The sequence below is a fragment of the Podarcis tiliguerta genome, assembly GCF_965153285.1.
Source record: "Podarcis tiliguerta genome assembly, chromosome: 7".
In the NCBI taxonomy this organism is placed as follows: Eukaryota; Metazoa; Chordata; class Lepidosauria; order Squamata; family Lacertidae; genus Podarcis; species Podarcis tiliguerta.
In genome coordinates, this window is record NC_139540.1 from 45,752,802 (window position 1) to 45,776,009 (window position 23,208).

At 40.0% G+C, this 23,208-nt stretch overlaps 2 protein-coding genes across 3 annotated transcripts in view; one reads left to right on the forward strand and one right to left on the reverse strand.

The window, feature by feature from the left end:
- The window catches only part of EMILIN2 (elastin microfibril interfacer 2), a 30,686-nt gene extending 22,234 nt beyond the window's left edge, over positions 1-8,452 (forward strand). For both annotated transcript variants that reach the window (XM_083450097.1, XM_083450098.1), the window contains 4 exons: positions 4,312-4,797; positions 5,412-5,453; positions 7,014-7,142; positions 7,810-8,452. In XM_083450097.1, coding sequence (XP_083306223.1) covers positions 4,312-4,797; positions 5,412-5,453; positions 7,014-7,142; positions 7,810-8,147 — 995 coding nt within the window. In that variant the 3' untranslated portion in view covers positions 8,148-8,452. The remainder of the gene's footprint in view (positions 1-4,311; positions 4,798-5,411; positions 5,454-7,013; positions 7,143-7,809) is intronic.
- Positions 8,453-9,637: 1,185 nt separating this feature from the next.
- LPIN2 (lipin 2) overlaps positions 9,638-23,208 on the reverse strand; it is a 38,122-nt gene continuing 24,551 nt past the window's right edge. Inside the window, exons 13-20 of the mRNA XM_083450123.1 lie at positions 20,308-20,387; positions 19,171-19,312; positions 17,463-17,611; positions 16,571-16,657; positions 14,801-14,953; positions 13,692-13,806; positions 13,357-13,460; positions 9,638-12,975 (exon numbers count right to left, since the gene is read on the reverse strand). Coding sequence (XP_083306249.1) covers positions 12,831-12,975; positions 13,357-13,460; positions 13,692-13,806; positions 14,801-14,953; positions 16,571-16,657; positions 17,463-17,611; positions 19,171-19,312; positions 20,308-20,387 — 975 coding nt within the window. The 3' untranslated portion in view covers positions 9,638-12,830. The remainder of the gene's footprint in view (positions 12,976-13,356; positions 13,461-13,691; positions 13,807-14,800; positions 14,954-16,570; positions 16,658-17,462; positions 17,612-19,170; positions 19,313-20,307; positions 20,388-23,208) is intronic.

Below are 23,208 nucleotides of genomic sequence, written 5' to 3' on the forward strand. Positions count from 1 at the left end.
TTTTTTTGGTAATGCATGAGTGATCATGCTAGATGGATACTTTAAGAAAGCTAGATAATATAAAAAGTATTATTGTGTTTCTATCTAAAGAATACTTAGTACTTATTACTGTGTTTAATTCAAAGCAGTAATTTAGCGTCCCTCAGCTTCTGACTTCACAGCCCCCATTTTTAGCACTCTATGTCCCCTTGTTTTTCTACCTTCCTTCTTAGCTGTCAAGAACACCCAGCTCCCTCTTAGCCCTTGGCTCCGAGTTACGTATTCCCCTAGTCCAAACAATCTAGTTTCCTTTCCACCAGCTGTACTGAGGTAGGCAGAGCTTCCTTTTGTTTTTAAATAAAAACACTCTGAGTATGAAATACATAAGGCCTGCATCAGTTGTGAATGTCACAAGAATGTTTTCAATTGCTGCTTTTCTTGGCAAATTACATGGAAACACGTTTCAGTCACCATTTCCATATATTTTGCAGAAAAACACCAGTTTCAATGCAGTGCACTGTTCACAAATGATGCAAGGAACATGTATTTTGTACTTGACTATATATATTTGCATTTAAAGGAAAAGGAACTTACTTACAAATGTGTGTGGTCTTCGTAATTAGTGCAATATGTATGTTTGAGCATTTGAGTGCAACACATGTTGACAGGCTAGCTTCTTACATTCCATGAATTACTCTTGCTCATTAGCAGTTAGAGTATCTGTGAAGACTTTTGTGACACTTCAGTAACACAGCCAATGATTAGCTGACAGATGGCAGTCAAAAGCTGATTTGGTATATGAACTTCCTTTGCTTAGCATTATTATATACAGCGGTACCTCAGGTTACAGACACTTCAGGTTACAAATGCTTCAGGTTACAGACTCCGCTAACCCAGAAATTGTACCTCGGGTTTAGAACTTTGCTTCAGGATGAGAACAGAAATTGTGCAGCGGCGGCAGTGGGAGGCCCCATTAGCTAAAGTGGTGCTTCAGGTTAAGAACAGTTTCAGGTTAAGAACGGACCTCCGGAACAAGTTAAGTTCTTAACCCGAGGTACCACTGTATCTAGAATAATTCTCTGAGCTTCTGTGAAAAAGCTCTATGCCACTTCTGTATTCACAGCATACTCTGAACAGAATCTACGGTATCTCACTGAGATTCCTGCATTGCAGGGGGTTGGACTGGATAGCCCTTAGGGTCTCTTCCAACCCTACAATTCTGTGATGGGGGGGGGGCGATATTCAGTCAAGCAGATGCAGAAGTTTCAAGAATCAAAGTGCTATAACTAAACAAAAAGAAAGCTACATTATAGCCTGCTAAAGGAGGTGATGACACCTTACAGATTCACAGACTTGCAGAGTTGGAAGGGACCATGAGGGTCGTCTAGTCCAACCCTAAATTGTAGGAAACTTTCACCTATCCATGACCCTGAGATTAAGAGTCTCATAGTTCAGGTGACAGTGTTCTGGGAAGAATGACTTTGGCAGTCCCACACATCCTTCGGCCCAGTGGGTTTTGACTATACTCGATTTTGGCCTTAGGCGCGATCACCAGTATTAACAACAACAACAACAACAACAACAACAACAACAACAATAATAATAATAATAATTTATTATTTGTACTCCGCCCATCTGACTGGACTTCCCCAGCCACTCTGGGCTACTTCCAACAAAGATTAAAAATACATTAAAATGTCACACATTAAAAACTTCCCTAAACAGGGCTGCCTTCAGGTGTCTTCTAAATGTCATGTAGTTGTTTATCTCTTTGACATCTGATGGGAGGGCGTTCCACAGGGCGGGCGCCCCTACCGAGAAGGCCCTCTGCCAGAATATAACTACCATGTAAGTTGTGGACCTTCTGTATATTACTGTCAGGAAGGTCGGCTGGGGGGGGGGGAGCAAAGTGTGCTGCAAAGGATACTTGTAGTTGAACTAGATTGGCTGAGTGGGTGACCTTCATACCAGTCCTAGTAACAGGAGGCTTTGTCAGCTCAGGTATAAGAAGGCATCAATTTCTATTCCACCATATATTCATCCCATGCAGCACTATTTCTGCTGCACTGCAGTATGGCTTCTAACAAAACCACATTATTTTTCTCACTGTCGACTATGGTGAAATTTTAAGTAATTAATTCTGTTATTCCACATCATTGCAATGCAAAGGAGATGCAATTCAAATTGGGGGTGGGGAGTTATATATCTTTTGATCACATTCACTGGATGTGGGATGAAGAAGTGGACATTGGCAATTGCTGCTTCCATTTTGTTGGTTGTCAAAAAGGATGTAGAATATTCTGTGCCAAAGAGCCAAGAGAACGTAGCATTGTCAGGGGCACCCACAGGACGGAATCTGTATCTTTAAGAGATGTGCAGAATGGAAATTTGTTATGGTATGCCTTCTCCTGTCATTAAATCCCTATGATGTTGAAAGGCCACATAATTTGGCCATACAATTTGAAGTATTGTGCTACCTTAAATAAAACATGATGGGATAATGGGGTGGTTGCAGGATCTTCTCCTTGCTGTCACTTTCCTTGGAATAGGGCATTTGGAGCACCACCTTATCAGAATATTGCTAAATTCAGCAATGACACTTACAATGTCAACATAGTTTATCTGCCTCAGATAAGCAGAACAGAATGGTGCAGAAATGTATTTCCACTCATATCTCTGTATTCTCTCATAACTGTAGAGTTCACTCAGGCTGCTAAACATAGTAATACTTTAGCTAACACATCTATCAGCACAATTATTTATACTATAGAAGATACAACAGTATTGTTTGATAGGGTGCCCATTTTTTTAAATAGCGAATGTCCTGAGGGCAGTGGGAGCTGTAGGATTTTTTTTTCTATATGAAATTTTGCACTGCCTAGGCATCATTCACACAGATTATCCTAAATAACACGTGCTCTGTTTATGATGTTATTAATAATCACTTTTTCTAAAGGTCTTCACATTCATCCCTGCTAGTAACTCAGTGAAATAGGCAGTGCTCTTTTTCTTACAAAATGTTTAGGGGTACTCTCATTTTCCTAATCATATTGAAATACTGCCCATCAATGAGGCTAAACAAGATAACCCTGCAGCAACTGCATATATGTTAGAATACGAACTAATATCTTTCAGTGCAGTCAGTGCAGCAGTAATTTCCCTTCAGCACTTAAGTAACATTTTTTTAAGTCCCCAGAGTGCATTATGCATTTTTAAAATGGTAAACATACTAATATACTAACATACTAACATACTAATATTTATCAACCTAAACTGCTTTATAAATCCCACTGAGCACTGCTGATATATTATTTGGCTGTGATCATCTAGCAATTCTTATGTAATAAAAGTGGGGCTTCCCCTTTGCTGGCAATGGAGAAAGCAAAGCAAAACATACCCATGTTTTTGCTTAGCTCTGCCTCTCATAGCCCTAAGCTCTAAAGCAGTATGGATCATGATATGATGTTCTATATGTAACAGCTTTTAATCCTTGTATATGCTTCCCACAAAACCATCTGTGAACTTATACAACAATGACAAGTATATTATATGGTTAGAAACAGGCAAGAACTGGGGCGGGAGCTGGGCCAATTGGCATAGGCCTACAATTTTGAGGGAGCTTGCTCTGGGTCTGCTAGGTAGAGGCAAAGGTTACTGAAAAGCTTGGCCATATTCCCAGCTTTGCAAGGCTCTAGTTAGACAATCTGAATTCAAAAATAGAAAGAAATGTTAAATCGGGAAAGATATGTCCTTAGCCCTGTGTCTGCAAAAACAAGACAGGGTTAACAACCTGTAGGAAGAGGTTGTTGATGCAAATCAACTGGAAGCTTTCCCCTAGAGTCACCGGAGGTTCATTCCATGGCCCTAGCCACCACCTGGGCTTCGGACAGGAACCACAAGCACCGGATTTCTTTAACGGAATACCCTTCAAAGGGAGGGGTAGGTGATGGCCACAACCTTCCCTCCAGTACACAACGCATTTTCCAATGCCGAACCGCCAAACCTTACAAAGTTGTGATGGTTTGTTCCGTGTATGCAGGAACAAAACAGGCAGAGCGCAGGGCCCATGACCGCTTAAATGCGGCAAACCATGCCCCCCAGCTAGCTGGATTGGCTGGCTGAGGGTGTGATGCAGGCCCGGGACTCCCTGTGACTCAGGGGGCCCAACCACGCCCCCCTGCAAAGCGCAGGAAGCGAGTCCCGCTCGCAGCTCCTCCCCTCGCGGAAGAGGAGAGGCTTTGCCATTCTTATAATCACATATTCAAATATTATTCAAGCCAAGTTAGCCAAAACTTCTGATTGGTCCATTTTCTTCCCTCTACAAACCTTTAGCTGAAAATCCAGCAGTATTACTACCAAGGAAACCACAAGAAAAGATTCCCCTGCCACCACCAGATCCAAGAAAACCATTACAACCATCTCGGTCAGGAACACATCCAGCACCATCACAGCCAAGGACACCACTACAGCCACAACCAGGGGAACATGTACAGCCATCACAGCCAAGAATACACCTACAGATTCCAGAAATAAGAATACCTTTGAAGCCATCAGATCCACAAATAATCGTACAACCACCATTGCAAGGAATACCTCTTCAGCCACCAGATTCCAGGACACCTCTACGGCCATCATCACCAGGATTTAAAGCAGGATCAAAACCTTCCTTGCCTGGGTCAAGTGGGATATTTATGGAAACTGGACAGGCAGGACCTCCTGGTACAGTTTTAATGTCGGAAAAAGGACGGAAAAGAAGCAAAAATGGCCAAAATGGCCAGAATAACATGCTGGTTTCCGAAGGGTCTGCTGGAGCACCAGGTGAGCAGATTATCTCTGGGTTACTTGTTGTTTCTTGCCATTGATAAAATATGCATATTTATTCAGAATCCGGTGATCAGATATTCTGTGTAAAAAATATGACTGTTTGTTCCATACCAACATACCTGAGGAATCCAATGCTCCTTCCCTTTGCATGTTGGGATTTACGATGCTCTGGGGTTGCCCAGAGGCCCCCTCAGTCCCACTGAACTTTCTGATTTGCTAACATTGCACACCACTGCAGTAGAGGATAGCAGCCATTCCTATATGCAACATTACTGCTTCCCACCAACATTGTATAGATAGTAGCAGGAGCCACTATGTATATTCCTTTCTTCACTAAAACATGCAGGAAGGGAATGAGAATGTGCCAGGTCATGGCCCTCTAAATTCTTCATTTAAATAGCAGTAATTAAACCACTTACCAGTAGTCTACTATAATGCTACTCATTACAAAAGGACCACTCCAAAAATTCTGAGAAATGCAGAAGTTAAAGTACTGTATTACAGATACTGGTGGTACTAGAATGAATCACATTTGACAGGAGGGGTGTTTCATTATTAGAGACTGTAAATTTGCTTGAAATACGCATCTTTTTCATACTTGTTTGTAGGTTATCCAAAACTTCTACGGCCTCCCTCTACAACTGCACAAGGTAATCCCATGTTTTCAGATTTCTTTTCTTTTTGCTAATTCCCATAACTTGCTTGCTGGAATTTACTAAAGCAGTTTATAGCATAAATACTATTTCAGATGACAGTTATTTCTTGAAATATTAACTAAGAAACTATTTCTTTTAGTATAGTTTCAAAATCTGAAACTTATAAACTACTTTCCCTGAATCATCCTCCTGCCCCGCTGCCTCCTCTGTTCACTCTTCAGATTCCTGGCTGTCCCTGACACCTAGAGATCATTATTTAGTAATTTGTATACAGCCCTTCATCCATAATTCTCAGGGCAGCTCACAAGATGCATGTAAAAGGCTATTAACTAAGTAAATAAGCAGAGAGGATCTGTAAATACCTCCTTGTTGCTTTCCCTCTGTTTACCAAGGAAAGCTTGTGATATTCTCTTCTCTTAGGTATACTACCCAAGTAGGAGCACAAAGGCTGATGCTGAAAATAGGCATATTTGTCAGCATAGTGTCTGGGGAAATGAGGTGTATCATGAGTGAAACACATGCTTCAACATATGGCTGAGTGCTGGCATTGAATCCATACATTGTGGCATGCACACAGATCCAATAATTTGTATCTAGTAGTCTATTACCTCCAATCTTTATGCAAGGCTAGGTGTGGAGAGACTTGGCTAACCAGAGCCCTTCCTTCAGCTAAAGATCAGAAACTATTCTACTGTCATCCTAAACTGTTTAAAGTAATTGATTGTTGACATGTTCCAGACCCGACTGTGTGCAGGTGACTGCAGAGAGCACAGCACTGCTGCTAACACTTGGATAAAGTTAGCTTTCTCATATTAGGCCGTTATGTGGCTCCACTTTTTAAGATAATGCCACTGAAATAATTGAGATTAAGGTAATGGTGAGCTTCATTATTTGCTTTGCGTCAGTTGGCAGTCTATTGTATCAGCATCTTAAAAAGTTATATAGTGTGTATATACAAATGCTGTAACAGTTACCTGAAAATTTATCTGACTGCAGTTGGAGGTGTGGTTCTGCAGTCTGTTAAACAGGGGTGAGGAACTCCAAGTCTGGAGGCCAAATGTGCCTCTCCAGGCCTCTCTCTGGCTCTTGGGACCCTTCCCAGGCTATGCCCCCTCCCTACTGGTCTTCTCCATGCCCTCCTAGTACTCTCTGCATTGGGCCTTCTTGGAGAAGCCCAAAGGCTTAAAGCCATGAAGGTCATCTTCATGTGGCGTAATCTCTTTTAGCATAATTGGTATGTGGTACGTAAAGCATATAACTATATCCATTGTGTTTATTCATTCCACACACTTTTGGTGATGTAGAACTAAGACAGTGTTGCCTAAACATTTGTTGCTGAAATAGGGATAATATTGCTATTCACTTCGTAGATGATAGGAAAAGTGTAAATAGAAGAGGACCTTCAGTCGTCCCAACAGTGGTGAAACTGCAAAAGGTGTGCTTGTTTTGTTTTTGTTCAATTAAAGGCATGGGGAGAACTTTGTGTATAAGACCAGCTAAAGCACTTGTGATGCTGCATTATGTGTCTAAATTATGATCACTTCTTCATTCTAGGAGCAGCTGTTACTTCACCGGTGTCATTCTCTGCTGGTCTCACTCAGAAGCCTTTCCCTAATGGTGTGGGTGTGGTACATTTCAACAAAGTGCTTGTAAATGATGGAAACCATTATAACCCTAAAACAGGTATTAAAAGCTTCATAATTAATGAGGGGAAATGAGGGCAGTATCTATTGAATGTTTTTTAAATATAATTTTAAATTCTGTAGAATTTAAATGCATTCCAGCATTTTCTCAACTTGTACCTGCTTATATAAAGCAACTTAATAGGAGGTTCTCTTCCTGTCCAAGTTAGTGTGAGAGTAGACACTACTGATACATTTTTCAGATCTCTCAAGCTGCTGAGGCTGGTATTAACTCCATTATTAACATCCATTTCTTTTAACCTACCCAATATTGTTTAGTCCTTGAGCATGTTGTCTTCCCCCCATAAAGTCACAAATACAAGTGGCAGAACTGAAGGATTTAATGTTGAGAGAACTTGCTAACAGCAGACACCATTGCATTCTTTCCTATGCATTGGGGAACTGAAGTGAAATCACAATCAGCTCAGTGGATAAAAATGTATAATAAGCATGTGCAGGAGCTAAGGGAGAATGAGTTCATAAGAAGAATCTTATGTGAAGAACTCTTCATTGTCATGCCAAATAAAATATGACACGTTCGAATTAAATGCTCTTCATTTCCTCCCAGTTAGTATACTGACATGCTTGTGTTATTTGATAAAGCGGTAGGAATTGGACTTGGGCCAACTGTACACGTGTGTTTTGATTAATGTGCGTCTTCATTGCAGGCGTCTTTACATCTCCCAATGAAGGTCGTTATCTGATCACAGCTGTTCTAGCTCCAGAGAGAGATGAATACGTAGAAGCTGTGCTGTCAGTTTCCAATGCAAGCATTGCTCAGCTCCACACAGCTGGCTACAGGAGGGAGCTGCTCGAACACCACCGACCACGATCAGGGAAACGAACTTGTGGTGGAACGGGGGCTTTCCATCTTGTTCTTCACCTCAAAGCTGGAGCTGAAGTAAGCATTGTAGTTACTGGGGGCAAGCTGGCCTACACAGACTCTGATGAAATATACTCCACATTCAGTGGGGTGTTTCTATATCCTTCCCTTTCTCATGCATAGAGGGGAGTAATGAATAAATGGTGAAGCTTTAATATTTTATTCCTCTTTTTTTTTCATCACCTTCAATACTTCTGTTTTAAGTGCAATCTTTACATGACTATATTTTCTTTCCCTCAGTTGACTTTCTTTTAGATTATGGACATTTAAACATCCTACAAAAGAACAGTAGTTACTATGGGGGTACCACTGAAATATGTTCAAAGTAAATTATGCACTGTTTATTAACTTTTGAAAGAGAGACTTCATAATTGCAATCCTGAGTCATTGAAGCTAGTTAAATAAATTTAAAAATTATCTTTGTGAAACTATCTTGTTTTCATGCATTATCCTTAAAATGCTGAAAGCAGCAAAGGAGGTCCTTTTCACTTAAGTTTGAACTAGCTGTTGAAAATTATAGCAGTGGTTGCAGCAATAACTTTTGTATTTCACTTTCTTCTTCAAAGCATTTCATGTGCATTAACTTGTTCTTGTAAATCATGTTGTCATCATATTTTAGATAGGTGGAATGGAGCCCAAGGCCACAGAGTAAATTCAGGAAAAAGGTGATATTTGAACTACTATGCTAGAAGTACGAGGTTCACACAGAATTAGGTTCTTGTAAGTATCTGATGTCCTAAAAGCTTTCATCTGGGAAAAGTGGAAGTTGAGAACAGGCATAATACAACATGGTCTAAATAGCATCACTCCCTTATGTGTTTGTTTTTGCAGCAGACTAAATACCAAAAAGCAAAGACACCCAGCCAAATAGGCCACACCCTCCTTTTTCTGTACTTGGTAATCTACTAATGGTGCTAGGAATTCCTGCAGCCAAGGAAAGAACATCCCTCATGAGGCCTGTGAAATGTCTCTTCTTGTCTTGCTTCTTCACTCTTGCAGTTCATCCAAGTTATTACAAACTTGTAGCCTACCCTAAAATACTGAAGATGGCGCTACATGTAGGTTATGACTGGAGTTTCTTTATCACAGATAGTGCAGATACAGTTTTGTGTACTGCAGTCTTAGTCCTATTTACTCATACTTAATAGAAGACTGCTGCTCTTCTGTGGGAATGGCCAGGAGCCCTTCAGTAAACAATGGGTTGTGCCTTTACTGAAGGTCTCCCTCATGTCTCCAGAAGAGGCAGTCACAGTAAAAATCTAGTGCTTTATTGTAGTTGGCAGAAATTTTGCCCCAGCCCCCAACTGCATTTAGCCACCATGGAGGAGGCTCACCAGCCCCAGTTCTGCAGCAAAAAAGTAACTTTTATGGAAATTGCATTTCTGAATCGCTTCTATGGTAACCCAAAACCTTTTCAGCCTACTTTTAGGTAGAGTCCAAAATGAACATAACTACAGGCTTTTTCAGCTGACTGTCTCTTCCGTGTTTATTCTCCTCTACACCCAAGGTAACTTTTTCCTATATTGTACTGAATGGAATTTCTGTGATTAGGCTGCAGGCCGTTCTGAGCGCCACAGGGAATAATTTCAAATGTATAAAGATAACACATGTAGTGAGGTTTTATTGTAAATTTTATTAACACAGCACAGTGGACATTTTTTTCCTAACAGACCAGTCTTTACAAAAAAAAAAACACTGTACTGGAATGTTCAATGATTAATAAGTGAATAAAGGTATATCAAAGAAAAAACTGGTTATAACACAATTAAATAGAATGTACTGAAGAATTATCTCCAATCTTGCATTCAGAACCAACCACAATGTAGATTCTCACGCTCTCTAAAGAAAGGTGTCAAAAGTTTTGCTGATGAAAGCCTTATCGCAAATGTATCAGTTCTAATATATCTGTCTTACATATTAGTTGCTTTAAAGACTTGAGATATCTTGCACTTCAGTTACCAGCCTGCATCACAGTCATATTTGCATAAATTGAATGCATTTAGAAGTTTCCAATGCTGAGCCATATAATGTTTTTCCAGATGAGGGCACAATTCTTGAAAAAGTATATGGATAGCGGAGTACTGTTTTTCAAGGATCCCATTTACCCTGTTTAATAGAGACTATTTTTGCATTTACACACACATTCTCTCCTCTAAATACTAGTCTTAACACAAGGACACAAGAGATCTAGAACCTTTACACTGCAATAGAAAACAACTGTTTTCTTGCATAAACAAGCAGAGATTGCCTTAATTATCCATGCATTACTTGCAGGCTTTGATTTCCCAGCTCCTTACTTTACTTGTATTCATTTTATATGACAAATTCCAGGTAAATGATTTGAGAGGTGCAGCATAAGCTGTTCAATACACTTCCAAAGTAAAAGGAAATGCATATTCAAAAACAGCCTTTAAAAGGTTCTTTGTTCATAAACACAAATGTATATCTCTTTCATGGAAAGAACTAAGAAACTTGTGCTGATCTGAAATAGATTTAGTACAAGCGTTGTTTCCCAATACCAGTTCCAAACCATCCATTTCCAGTACAGCAAGGAAACAGATTAAAAATTACCTCTAGCAGATAGCTATATTGGGCACCACCATCTACCAATGAGCAGCTCTGGAGTCACTGAGGTAAAATCCAAACTCATCATGTAATGGTCTGCATAGCGCTATTCAAATTGAGACCAAGAGATAGAAAACAATAGTATATCATTTTAAGAAGTGCATATTTTGTTCAAATGAAGGAAGTGTTTGGATCAAGGTGACTCAAGAGTACTCTTCAGCATTAAGCAAAAGGGAATTCTTCCAGAAGTTTTGGAAATTCTTAATATTCAAAAGCAGCACACAGATCTCCACTCCAAACACTGTCAGAATTATTCACTCCAGTTAACAGTACTGATGCCTTATGAGGAGCAAGATAACCTATTACTGCAAATGTGAAATAATGTACCGTACCTCAGAATAAAGAGGGAGAGAAGAAAAAAGATTAAGAGCATAATGTGAAACAAACATTCAACTCAAATTGAAATTTAATCTAGGATATTTCAAATTTTCAGAGTGCTTTACAGAATACCGTATAATATGAAAATGAACAAGTGCTAAATGTTGGAGTGAATTTTATCCAGTACAGTAGGCTTTTCTTTACTAGAGCTATAACTTGTACTTCCTTGTGTGTGGAGATTTAGGTTTTCTATTACTTTAAGATATCTGATTGAAAAATAGTTTCAAACCACATACCACATGACAATATAGAGCCCAATCACTGTTTAGTTAGAAATTTCAAGCCCCAACATTTTTCTAAGGTTACATCTACTGTACTGCTCTATTTAACTGATCTAATTAGTCTCAAATGTTTTCCCTGTACAAAGTCAAAAGGAGCAAATTACTAGTTGTGAAACTCCTCGATAAGTCTGATAAAGATTTTATTGAGTGCACTACATCTAGTCCTTAAATGCTGCTACCATAGTTAACATAAAACCAGCACCGGTAGCAAACCTGCAGATTAAATTTAGTAGTTCATACCTGGCAGAGAATACAGTTTTGATACGTTTACATGGATACTTTGGGTGACTAGGAAAGCACTAGTCAGCATTTCAGTTCTTAAGGACTGACCTAGCTTCAAGTTATATGATGATTCAAAAATGTTAACTCTTTCAGTTTGAGTTGGTTTATGGCATACTAGACTAACCTGGCAGGGAGTTGGAATGTTTCTGCTTATAGACGTTTTAATCAACTATCATTTTTGTGTCAGGGGTTGGATAGAAATAGGTGAAAGAATGTAAGACAACTGGCTACTTAAATCAGGACCTCAATTGCTTTTGGATCCACTGTGGAGCTAAGATACTAAATGTCTAAACAGAAGTAACATTTTGTACCTGACACACACAGTATTTCTCACTTGGATGCCCTTGTCCTGTGCCACTTTTATCAAAACTGAAAAACCCTGATACAGAGTTCTGGAAAGGCATTAATAGTAGTTCCAGTTTTAAAGACTGACTATATACATTACCTTCTATAAAACAAGAATTTATCCCTGAATATTTTCTGAATCTGTTGCCTGCTGATCTATACAGTACCCATGCTAAGTGCAATTAAGAGATGTCAGCTGTTTGCAGCAAAGATGTTCTTATGAATTCTAATTTCACATAGCAAAATTGCTGCAAGAAAGAAAAAGCATCTCAGACAGCAGCCCCAATCACTGTACAGTAGTTGTTTGTTCTTTTTTTTTTTTTAAAGGCAACACAACCATGAGTGGCTAATAGAAGTACCATTTCCACTACAATCCTCAGTTCTTTAACGGTGTAGCAAAACAGAGTGACCACTACACACGAACTCATGAATCCTTAAGATATTTTTAAAGAAATTAATGAGAGAGACATTGTATCTCAAACAGCCTAAGTGCTGGTTTAAGTACTAAATATAATTCCTATAGTGGGCCTATTAAATCTCTGCTATCAATTTTACATACTTTTTTCTCTTTTCCTTTAAGATGATATATCAAGGAGGCTAACATACATAACATCACACACATCCGCTGTGGTTTATATATATGAATATGCAAATCTGCAACTAAATTTTCATTTTCTGTCCTCTATCCTCTGAATGGTCTGCTATTTCAAAGGATTGCTATCTTTCTAATGCCTTAAATCAAACAGTAAGGACATCTTAAAAGAACAAAGAGAGATCAGCCTTGCATTTCATTTGCTTATGCCAAACCTTTGGCGCTTCCTGTATTTAATAAGACACATGGTACCAAAGGATAAAGGAGCCTCTGCGGAAGAAGGTTCTCTGTGATCAGTGCTGTTCAAGCTAAGTCTTCTATGTTCACTTCAGGAAGCTGTTCTCTCCAATAGCAGAAGGAGCTGAATTCTGGGCACACAAAAGCAGAGCTCTGTTCTTTATTAAGAAGTGGAAACACATGTTCTACTAGTTCACTCAGCCTGTAATACCTGTATGCAGAAATAAATAGGAAGGGTTCCTCATTATACTTGTTATACAGTGCAATCCTGTACATGCCTATTCAGAAGCAAGACCACCAAATTCAGTGGGACTTACAGGTAAACATCGATAGGATTGAAGGCTTAATATAGCCAAACAGCAGTGCTAAAAATCAATGCTTGTCTGATTCTGGGCGTGTTTAATGGGATATAAACCTTGCCAGGTTTAATCACCTCCACAACTGACTTCTGCCCATAGTCAAATCATTTAATACACTGGCAGATAGTCATGATTTTAGGCACTTTCCTAAAATTGCACATACTAGGCAGCATGGTTACCCAAATCAATTCAGCAGTTGTTCTTCCCACTGCTTTTAAAAACCCTATACTTACGAAGATTTGTTTCCCTTTGTTTGTTCCTGGATTAGTTCACCCTTTGGGTTGACTGTGAATATTCTGCAGTCTGGAACTCCAACTTGCATGTAGGCAAACACATCCTGCAGACAACACAATTACATTTTAGACTAGAGGCCATAGTGCCATTTTTTTAATTGAGAAAATGTCACATTACAAAATTCATATGCATGTACTCATTCCGAAACCCATATAGAGATACGTGAAAAATCATCTCAAACTCCTTCCTAAGTTTCAAGAACTATTTGTGCATTTAGCATATTCATGTAAAACAGCAGAACATTTTAACTAATTGTTGGATGGTGCAGACTTACATTAGGTCTGTTTCCAAAAGCAGCATAGAAGGGTTGTTCACATGGAGAAAATAAGTTCTTGATATCATTTAAACACTCAATTTTGAATTTCTCTGGTTTCTTTTCTATCACTTCCCTGGGGGCAAAACATTAAAAAAAAAATCAGATATTTTCTGTGGCCTAAGACAATACCTTAGAAAAATATTGTCCAGGTTCTTAAGAAAGTTATAAAGTTTAGTTCTGCTCTTCCTAAAAAGGTCATTTAAACAGATGAAAACAAAACAATATATGAAGACAGCTAGGCACTGATCTAAATCAGTGCAACTACAGCTATTGCCTCCTCCTGAAATGCTGCTGCCATGTGCCAGCTTTTGCCTTGCAATGAAGATGTAAAGACGGTACAGTTTAACATATTCACTTGGAAGAAGGGGCTCAGTAGCAGAGCATATGTATGTGAAAGAGCCCAGGTATAATTATTGGCATTCTCAATTAAAGAATCTGGAAGGTGTTGAAAGAACCTCTGTTTGATTCCCTGGGGAGCTGCTGCTAGTCAGAGTACAAAATACTGAGCTAGATGAACTAATGGTCAGACTCCGTACAAGTCAGCTTCATATGTTCATATTCAATCCAGCTACTTATTTATTCCTGCACAGGGGGGCAGAAAACCCATTATGAACTAGGCTAAACACAGATACAGTCTACAGAAGCTAGCAGCAATTTCTGCAGTGTAGTAAAGGGAAGGTCAAAAGCAGCTTTTAAACTCTGCTGCAATGGTGCCCTGACTGCATCATCCCTTCACTTTCTCCAACATAAAGTGAAAAATTGCCGCTCTCTTCAATAGAATATAGTGACTTTCTTATAAGATCAGACTAAGGTCTAGCAAACAAGGGGTGTTCATCAGTGGACCACTCCAGTTCTATCAAGTATATAGGCTTTTAATACTACAAAGTCCCATGTGACTGTATACAAGTGAAATATTTAGAAGTTTCAATTTACTTCCATCACAGATTGTGCTATGATAAAAAGCAAGGTACCATAAATGACAAAAACACTTGTTTCACTCAGCTTCTTAAGTTATATTTCAAAATTCACCCCTTACAAAGATTGTTAGGGTGTTTTTGCTTACATACCTATGAAAAGCAGAGAACAAACTGCTAGGAGACAACATCAAGGGACCCCTGGGTAAGATCGTTCCTTTGTCATTAACCCAGTGCAAGTACCCTCTTGTCATGTCTGCCATTCCAATGGCACGAGCAGAGCAGTACAGAAACTTGTAGCCATTCCTAAGAATGAAATTCTAGATTAGGAAGATCTCTCTTGATGTGGCAGACCATTCACACCAAGAAATCACCGTCAGATCATACTGAATTGAAAAAGAGAAGGCACCTATTCATGTTTTATAAAGCATTTAAGCAACTGGAAGGGAGAAGGGTGTGTTGACCCAAGGTCACATCAGAAACTAATGCGCCAGTGCAGACATCTTTAAGACTATATTCCAGGGGTGGGATACTGGAGCCAGCTGGCAACCTTCCCCACCACCTGAGGGCCTACTTTGGCAAACGGGTGAGGCACTGTGATGTCCTGTGACCCATTTCCTTTGTCCACATGATATGAAATCTAACTGCGCAAAGAGGCACAGCTTTGCAGGTGGCAATGATCCACTGCAAGCCCTGCTTTCAGCAGGGGACAGGTGTGCGTGGAAAATGTAATGGTAAAAGACAAAGTACAACAAAACAACAACACTTTCAAGTGTATTTAATGTTCTCTACAAAAATGGTTTGAACTGGTTTTGAATCTTTGGATGGTTCCAACTTCTCAAAAGTCTGGTTACTAATTCAACTTTTATTCTCTTCCCCACACTCCCTGAAGCATTTAGGCTGCAACTCTTACTTGGAAATAACGCCCACTATATACACACATTAAGATTGGGCTGTTTTAGTCTCCCTCAAAAACAGATAGACCTTGAAGCTTTTGATGTTGCTGCCATAGGCTTTCACTTTTCCATATCCCCCTTTCTGTGGTATTCACCTACTTGCTTGACTTCCACTTACTATTCCATATCCTGCAGCTGGAAGTCTGTCGATAGGGTGTGGCCCCTTGTGCTACTGCTGCTACTTCTCCTACTCCTCCTATATGTGATCTGCTTTGCCACTACCACCACAACTCATAGCTACTTCGACATGAACCAGGATCCCAGACTTGAGTCCATCTTTTTGGTACAGCCTTAATCTACTAGTGATGCTAGTAGTATGCTTCCAGGAGCACACAAGTCAACAGAGGTGCCCTCTTTGATATCAGCAGTAACTGTTACAGGGCGAAGAAGGGATGCACAAAAGAGAAAGGCCATGGGCAGGCTGCTTCTGCTTCCACTACTGGAACATGCAGTATGGGAAATGGAAGGCAGAAAATGTGAAGATGGACAATGTTGCTGCTGCTGCTCAATCCCACAAATTTCAGCAGTAGCAGCCACTTAGAGGCATGCCCATTTCTTTTTGGCTGACATGAGGAGAAAGAGGAAGCTGGAACCTTTCCTCTGGAGTCATTTGACTGAAGTTTCCTTTGGTCTTTTTTGTTCACCGCAAGCTCTGCTCATGAATGCTAGGGGTTTGCAGCATACTGCAGAAAATAATGATAATGTGCTGAATTGGCCTACATTTGCCTCATGTCACATGTCTAGCTTCTGTATTTTAATTCCTCTGTTATTTGAGTTTGAAATGTAACATCTAAATAGGAAGGCAATGAGAATACAAATACAGAATATACAGGATCATGAAATGCACCTTCGGTTAAAAGTGAAAAGTGTCGTGCAAGAATTCAAAACTTTAGATCTTTAGTTGTTAGTTGAATTAGCATAATCAATTATTCCTATGTTTCGCAACTCTTACAAGCAAGGTACTTACTCATTAATGGAATGATAGAGCTTTGCAATACCCTGATGTGTCCAGTCTTTGCCAAGCTGTGGTAGGATCTGGCCTAAAGCATCAGACCTAAACCAGGAACGAGGGTTAGAAATAGAAGTAAGAGTGTGAATTGATGCTTTCTACATTAGGTATTAAAAGACCCACCAGAGTTTTTTCTGTGCCAATTTTTAAATACTTGCTGAAAACCTTTCTACTCTGCCAAGCCTATGCAGGCAATTTAACAATACAGTGGTACCTCGGGTTACATAAGCTTCAGGTTACATACTCTGCTAAGGCAGAAATAGTACCTCAGGTTAAGAACTTTGCTTCAGGATGAGAACAGAAATCATGCGGCAGTGCAGCAGCAGCAGCAGCAGCAGCAGCGGGAGGCCCCATTAGCTAAAGTGGTGCTTCAGATTAAGAACAGTTTCAGGTTAAGAACAGACCTCCGGAACGAATTAAGTTCTTAACCCAAGGCACCACTGTACATAATTCAACAGTAGCTATTGATGTAAACCACATTTTATTACATGAGAGTGTATAATTATTTCTTTAAACAAAGAAATATTCACATTAACTCACAGCCTACGTCTCTTTAGTAACTTAAGTCAGCCTTCTCAAACCAGGAGCAGTCCAAATATTTTGGGCTACAACTCACATCAGTCCTGGACAGCACAGATATTATGATGGGAGTTGTAGTCCATATCATCTGGCAGTTACCAGGTGTCAGAAAGCTGAATTCCTAATTTACTTTTCCTTACTTCTTACCAGAATTTAAGGAAAAGCATTGGTTTTCAGAACCAAGTCATTGAGTAGTGTTCATCAGACACAAATAGATTTTGAACACACTGGTGCAGTGATTTATTAGAGGTAAAACTACACTACAGCTTACTTGGTTATTGTTCCATCAATATCTGAAACAATTATTTTGTCATTCCAGTTCCACAGATATATTGTCCCCGCACAACGGCAAGTTCCTTGATACTGGGTTGTAATGCTGAACACAACATCATTGGGGCCATCTCTTAGCTTCAGTTTTTCCTTTAAATTAAAGAGACACAATAATACATTAACCCAAAAGGATATTAGATTTTTCTGCCAAAATATTTTACATTTTAATACTAATGTTAATAAAGATAGGGTGTGGGTGGCACGGTGGTCCAAACCACCAACCCTCTTTGGACTTGCTGATGGTAAGGTCGGCAGTTCAAATTTGCACGATGGGGTGAGCTCCCATTGCTCTGTCCCACCTCCTGCCAACCTAGCAGTTCAAAAGCATACCAGCGTGACTAGATAAGTACCACTGCAATGGGAAGGTAAATGGCATTTCCATGCACTCTGGCACTTGTCACAGTGTTCCATGCGCCAGAAGCGGTTTAATCATGCTGGACACATGACCCAGAAAAGCTGAAGAAAAACGCCAGCTCCCTTGGCCTGAAAAGCGGAGGTGAGAACCGCACCCTATAGTCAAATTTGATTGGACTTAACTGTCCAGGGGTCCTTTACCTTTACCTAATATAGACAGTGCACTGAATTTCATCAACTCTGGGTTATTTTTTAAAATGCAGTAGTATATAGAGTAGCTACCAGCTTTGCCTACAAATTAGATAAGCCAAATGTAATGAAGAAAGCATGTTACCACTGATCATGTAGTCAGCGTACAGGATTGGATACAAGTCTTACGTCAGCACAATGTAACAACTGATAGCAAAGTTTGCCTACTCTAGACTAGATTATGAATCACGGTTCCACACCAAGGTGGAAGCAAAGACACTGTCATCCCATTACATGAAATGCATTCGTAAATTTGGGGAATGAAGTAAGAGTTCATAATGGCACAACTTACTGAAATCTGCATTTAACCAGTCTGTGCATTGTAGATAAGCTTCTGCTGCAGTTAAAACTTCCCTCTTTTCTACAGCAGCATGAGAGTTATGTTTGGTGACTGGTAGAAAATATAAAGTAGTAAAGCAAATAATAAATCTAATAAACCATGAGTGGTAGTCAAGGCCTGTTCTTGGCTTACTACCAGTGGTTTGTTTGGAGAGAAATAAACTATGAGCTTGGATCCAGATGACACAATAAGGCAGGCCATGACTACTTTTTTGGTAGTGCAGCAACAGCAGGAGGAGGATAGGAGTCAAGTGTCCAGTATTTCAGCACCATGCACAAACACACTGCTCATCCACATTGAACTATGGTTCAATTTATTACGTGATGTGCAAATCAAGCCACTATCCATTGAGAAAGGGATAACGGATTCCCCCACCATGACCATGACACAGTTTAGAAAGAAAAGGACAGGGGAAAACAATGATTTCATGTTTGCTATAATGTGTCATCATCTCTCTCCATGACCCAGATCCAAAGAAATCTTAGCAACACTGAGCCAAAATTATGGAAATAAGGAAGTGTTCCAGAGCAGGAGGATTTATTTAGGAGTTGCAAAAATTGACCTAAACACAGCTCACAGAACTGGTTTATTAATAACAACACAGGAACAGATTTCAGCAAGGGGGTCCTTTTCTCTCTCAACCACTCGTCATTCCCCCCCTAACTACTTAAAATCATCAATATGTTTACAGAATTTGACCACTTACAATTTGATCTGAAGACAATCTAAGTGACTTTTTGTAAGATGTAGCATTCCCATGGCTTGGAAGTGAAGCGGAATCTATTTTTAAGGTTTCTTTTATTTCCTGGGATCCTTCATCATCCGTTGAAGATTCATCACCTGTAGGCCTAAAACAATATAAGCATAGTAAGCAATAAAAAATGTTGCACATTTCACAGATTATTTCAAGAGATCCAAGCATTCTAAAGCACATTAAGCCATTCAGAGAAGGAGAAGCATTTTCTAGACTGGGTGGGAGAAAACTAGGAAACCCTATCATCACGGTTGTGCTTTGTTTTTTAAGCTTAATGGTTTCCCATTTTAGTGACAGAACAGATGGATTTATGCTAAATAAAGGTAAGTATACAGCATGCTGACTATTTCATGCTTACAATGCAAGCAATATAACTATATTTATGAACCTTTAACAAGATATATTCAGTCTCTGATGTATTCAGATCTTTTCAGTTAGCACAATTTCTGAACAATTTTAGCTGTTGGGACAATAGGCAGAGATAATTTTTCATAGCTACAGGCCACGTTTTTTCCTTTCATCCTAGTTTTAATGCTTTCCCATCAATACAGAACATTTTGAAGCTTGCAAAGCAGATGGTGCATTTATGCAGCATCATAATTTCTTAAACTGGATTCTGGTTTTGTGTGGCATACACATACACCCCCCGGACCTGGTCATATTTCTGTTCTGCATTGATGAAGTATCATAAGAAATGGCTTTATATCAAGTCAGGCCATTGGTTCATCAAAGTCAGAATTGTTTGTGACAAGGTTGTGGAACCTGTGACCTTCGAGATGTTGTTGGACTGCAATTCCCATAATCCCTGACATGCTGACAGGGACTAATGGGAGCTAGACTCCAACAACATTAGGAGGATCACAGGTTCCCTAGCCCTGGTCCACACTGTCAGAAGCTTTCTGGTGTTTGACAGGAGTCTTCCATCCCCACCTAGAGATGCCACCAATTGAACCTGGAAACTATTGCATGAAGAACATGTTCTCTGCTTCACTGAGTTAGAACCCTTCCCAGATCACCCAGTAGCAAATTTCTATTCTGTTCTTCAAATGGTCAGCTGTTCACTCTAAGCACAACCTATTTAAAACATACCGGATTTCAACTTGTTCCTTTGTGGCTGTTGATAGGTCACCTTTTGGAGCTTCAGATTTTCCCTCCTTAGCTTCTGGAAGCTAATATATGAAAAGTACATAAAGAATACATCAACATAGGTCATATTTCGCACCTTCACCTGATCAGAAAGAAAAGCTTGTAGTATCTTTAATTCAAATATCAACCTAGTTGTAAAAAGGTGCAGCAGGACTGAAATATTTTTATTCAAATTATTTGAAGCCTTCTTCACAGGAGTGTTATTTCATTCACCTCATTTTTAAAATATAACAATTGTTTACTATAAAGTGAGAATGCAGTATTATTCATCTCCTAGCCCAAGATCAGTTGGCAACTATTACTGAACAGGCTCCCAAAACACTACACAGAAAACAAGTTCTAAATTAATAATGAAAAACGTAAGGTTATGTTGTTTGGCCAGGATAGGTGAAATTTTAAAAGGCTTATGTAGTTGGGAAACAAACAAACAAAAGCAGAATAAATGGTATAATTGTTTAAGTTTAAGTTTTTAATATTTACGGCTATTAGCCCATAAAATATGTACAAACATAAAAAACACAGGGACATAAAAACAGATATATCCGACAACAGAAGGTGAACACCACGATGCAAGGATGGGTCATTGAGCAGAGCCAAGTGACAGCTTAGGGCCAGGAGAGCTCCAAGGGACGGATCACAGAAAAGGAAAACTGAAGTCGAACTCCGACATGCACTCTCATCATAACAGTCCAATTAGTTTTGATGTTGTTGTTGTTGTTTGGTGGTTTTTGAGTGTGAGATAACCGCATTCAGAAATCTCGCCACCTGCAGAGTTACAGAAGGATCTGTATCCTGCAAAAGCAGTGCGGCGTGTGACTCAGCAGGCCTGCCAACCAAGCGCAGTAAAGCAGGACCCAGGAATTTAGCCCTGGCTATGCTATGTAGGGGACAGTTGAACATTATATGTGATAGAGATTCAACAGTTTCCCCGTCACACACGCATAGCGGAGACACCAAACCCTTGGAAAATCTGTGGTTCAGCAGGTTCGATGGAAAGACATTGAACCTTGCACGAATAAATGCACGTCGGTGTGGTACTGATGAAAGAGATGACATGTATGATGGAAGGCCAAGTGGTGGGGTTATTCCGTGATACCTGGGGGAGCAGACACCCCCACCCCTGGCGAGGTTGTGTTGATTTTCAATGTCCGCTAATCTTTGCTCAATAAGGCTTTTGGCTGAGCGTAAGTTCATCTTTAAGAAGTCCGCTGGGGAAATTCCGATGCTCAGAAGTTTGGTATGGATTTTTCCTACCCACGGATTGACAAAGACGTCTCGCCAGAGGCACTGAAAAAGGTAATGGTCGGGAAGCCTATACCAGCTGGACAGCCAATAGCCAAAGACTCGCTTCCAGATGACAGTCTCCAATGATGCAATCCTTAACTCCAGACGTATGGCTGCGTTGCTCACACACATGGGGAGTTTCAGAAGGCGACGGAGAAACTGATTCTGCAATGTCCCCAGTGATGTTAAATTGGACCCTGGGGCCCAGAGCGGGGCAGCATAACAGAGGGTGGAAACCACTTTTGCGTGGTATACCTTCAATGCAGAAGGGATGTGAGAGGCTCCGTCGGCCGCAAGAAATTGGAGTAGAGTATTAAGTATTGTTTTCCCTTTGTTTAGTAAATACTGTATCTGTGGCTTCCAGCTTAGATTGTAATGAAAAAAGACTCCCAGGTATTTAAATTTGAAAACCTGTTCTAATTGGACTCCATCTAACTTCCAGCTGTAAGTTTTCCGAGACCTGGAAAAGACCAGGACTTTAGATTTCCCATGATTAATTGTCAGATGGTTAAGTTTGCAATAAGCCGCAAAAATCTTTAGAGCTCTGCATAAACCAACTCTAGAGTAGGAAAGGATCGCTGCATCGTCGGCATATAGGAGCAAAGGGCAGCGAAAATCAGCTAGGCGGGGGGCATGAATGTTGGCTTGAGACTCGTTCAGAGAGAGCTTCATATCGCTAATAAACAGGTTGAAGAGGAGTGGGGCCAAAATGCAGCCTTGGCGCACACCTCTATTTATTGGGACCTCGTTGGATAGGTTTCCCGCCGGTGTGAGTCTCACTCTAGCCGACGACCCATGGTGTAATTGGGTTATAAGCCATAACAGCCTTCTATCTATGCCCCATCTCTCTAATTTCTTCCATAGGCAATTTCTTGGGATACTGTCGAAGGCAGCCTTTAGGTCTATAAAAGCGACACATAGGCGCCCCCGACTCGGGGCAGAATATTTTCTGGCAAGATGATACATGATTACCATATGGTCAGAGGTCGAGTAATTGTTCCTAAAGCCCGCTTGCTCATGGCCAATCAAATTTGAGTCGTTTGCCCAATGGGACAGCTTGGACAGCAAAAATTTTGCATAAATTTTCCCGATGATAGACAAAAGGTTGATGTTCCGATAGTTCTCCGGGTCAGCAGGAGAACTGAGAATTGGATTTCTGTACTAGAGCATCCTCCTCATAATAGATAATAATTGCTGGTTTTAATGTTGTATGTGTGCTTTAGGTTATTTCGATCAGTGAGGAAATAAAACAAATATCTTCTTTTAAAAAAATCAACAAAGACTGAAGAAATTCAACCATGGGGCCTGTACACAAGGCAGAACTAAATGTTGTAGAAACCAAAAGTTGAGTTTCCCTGTGCCCAATAAGATAGAGTGCCACTCTGTCTATACCCTGAGACCTCCGGGTATAGGGCGGTATATAAATTCAATAAATGAAATAAATAATTAAAACAATGGATGGAGGATCTGTCTATTTTGATTTCTCTCAGTTTTGCCAGCCTTAGTTCGATTCACTCCATTTCAGGTTTCAAACATTCTTTTAAAGTCCACATGAATATT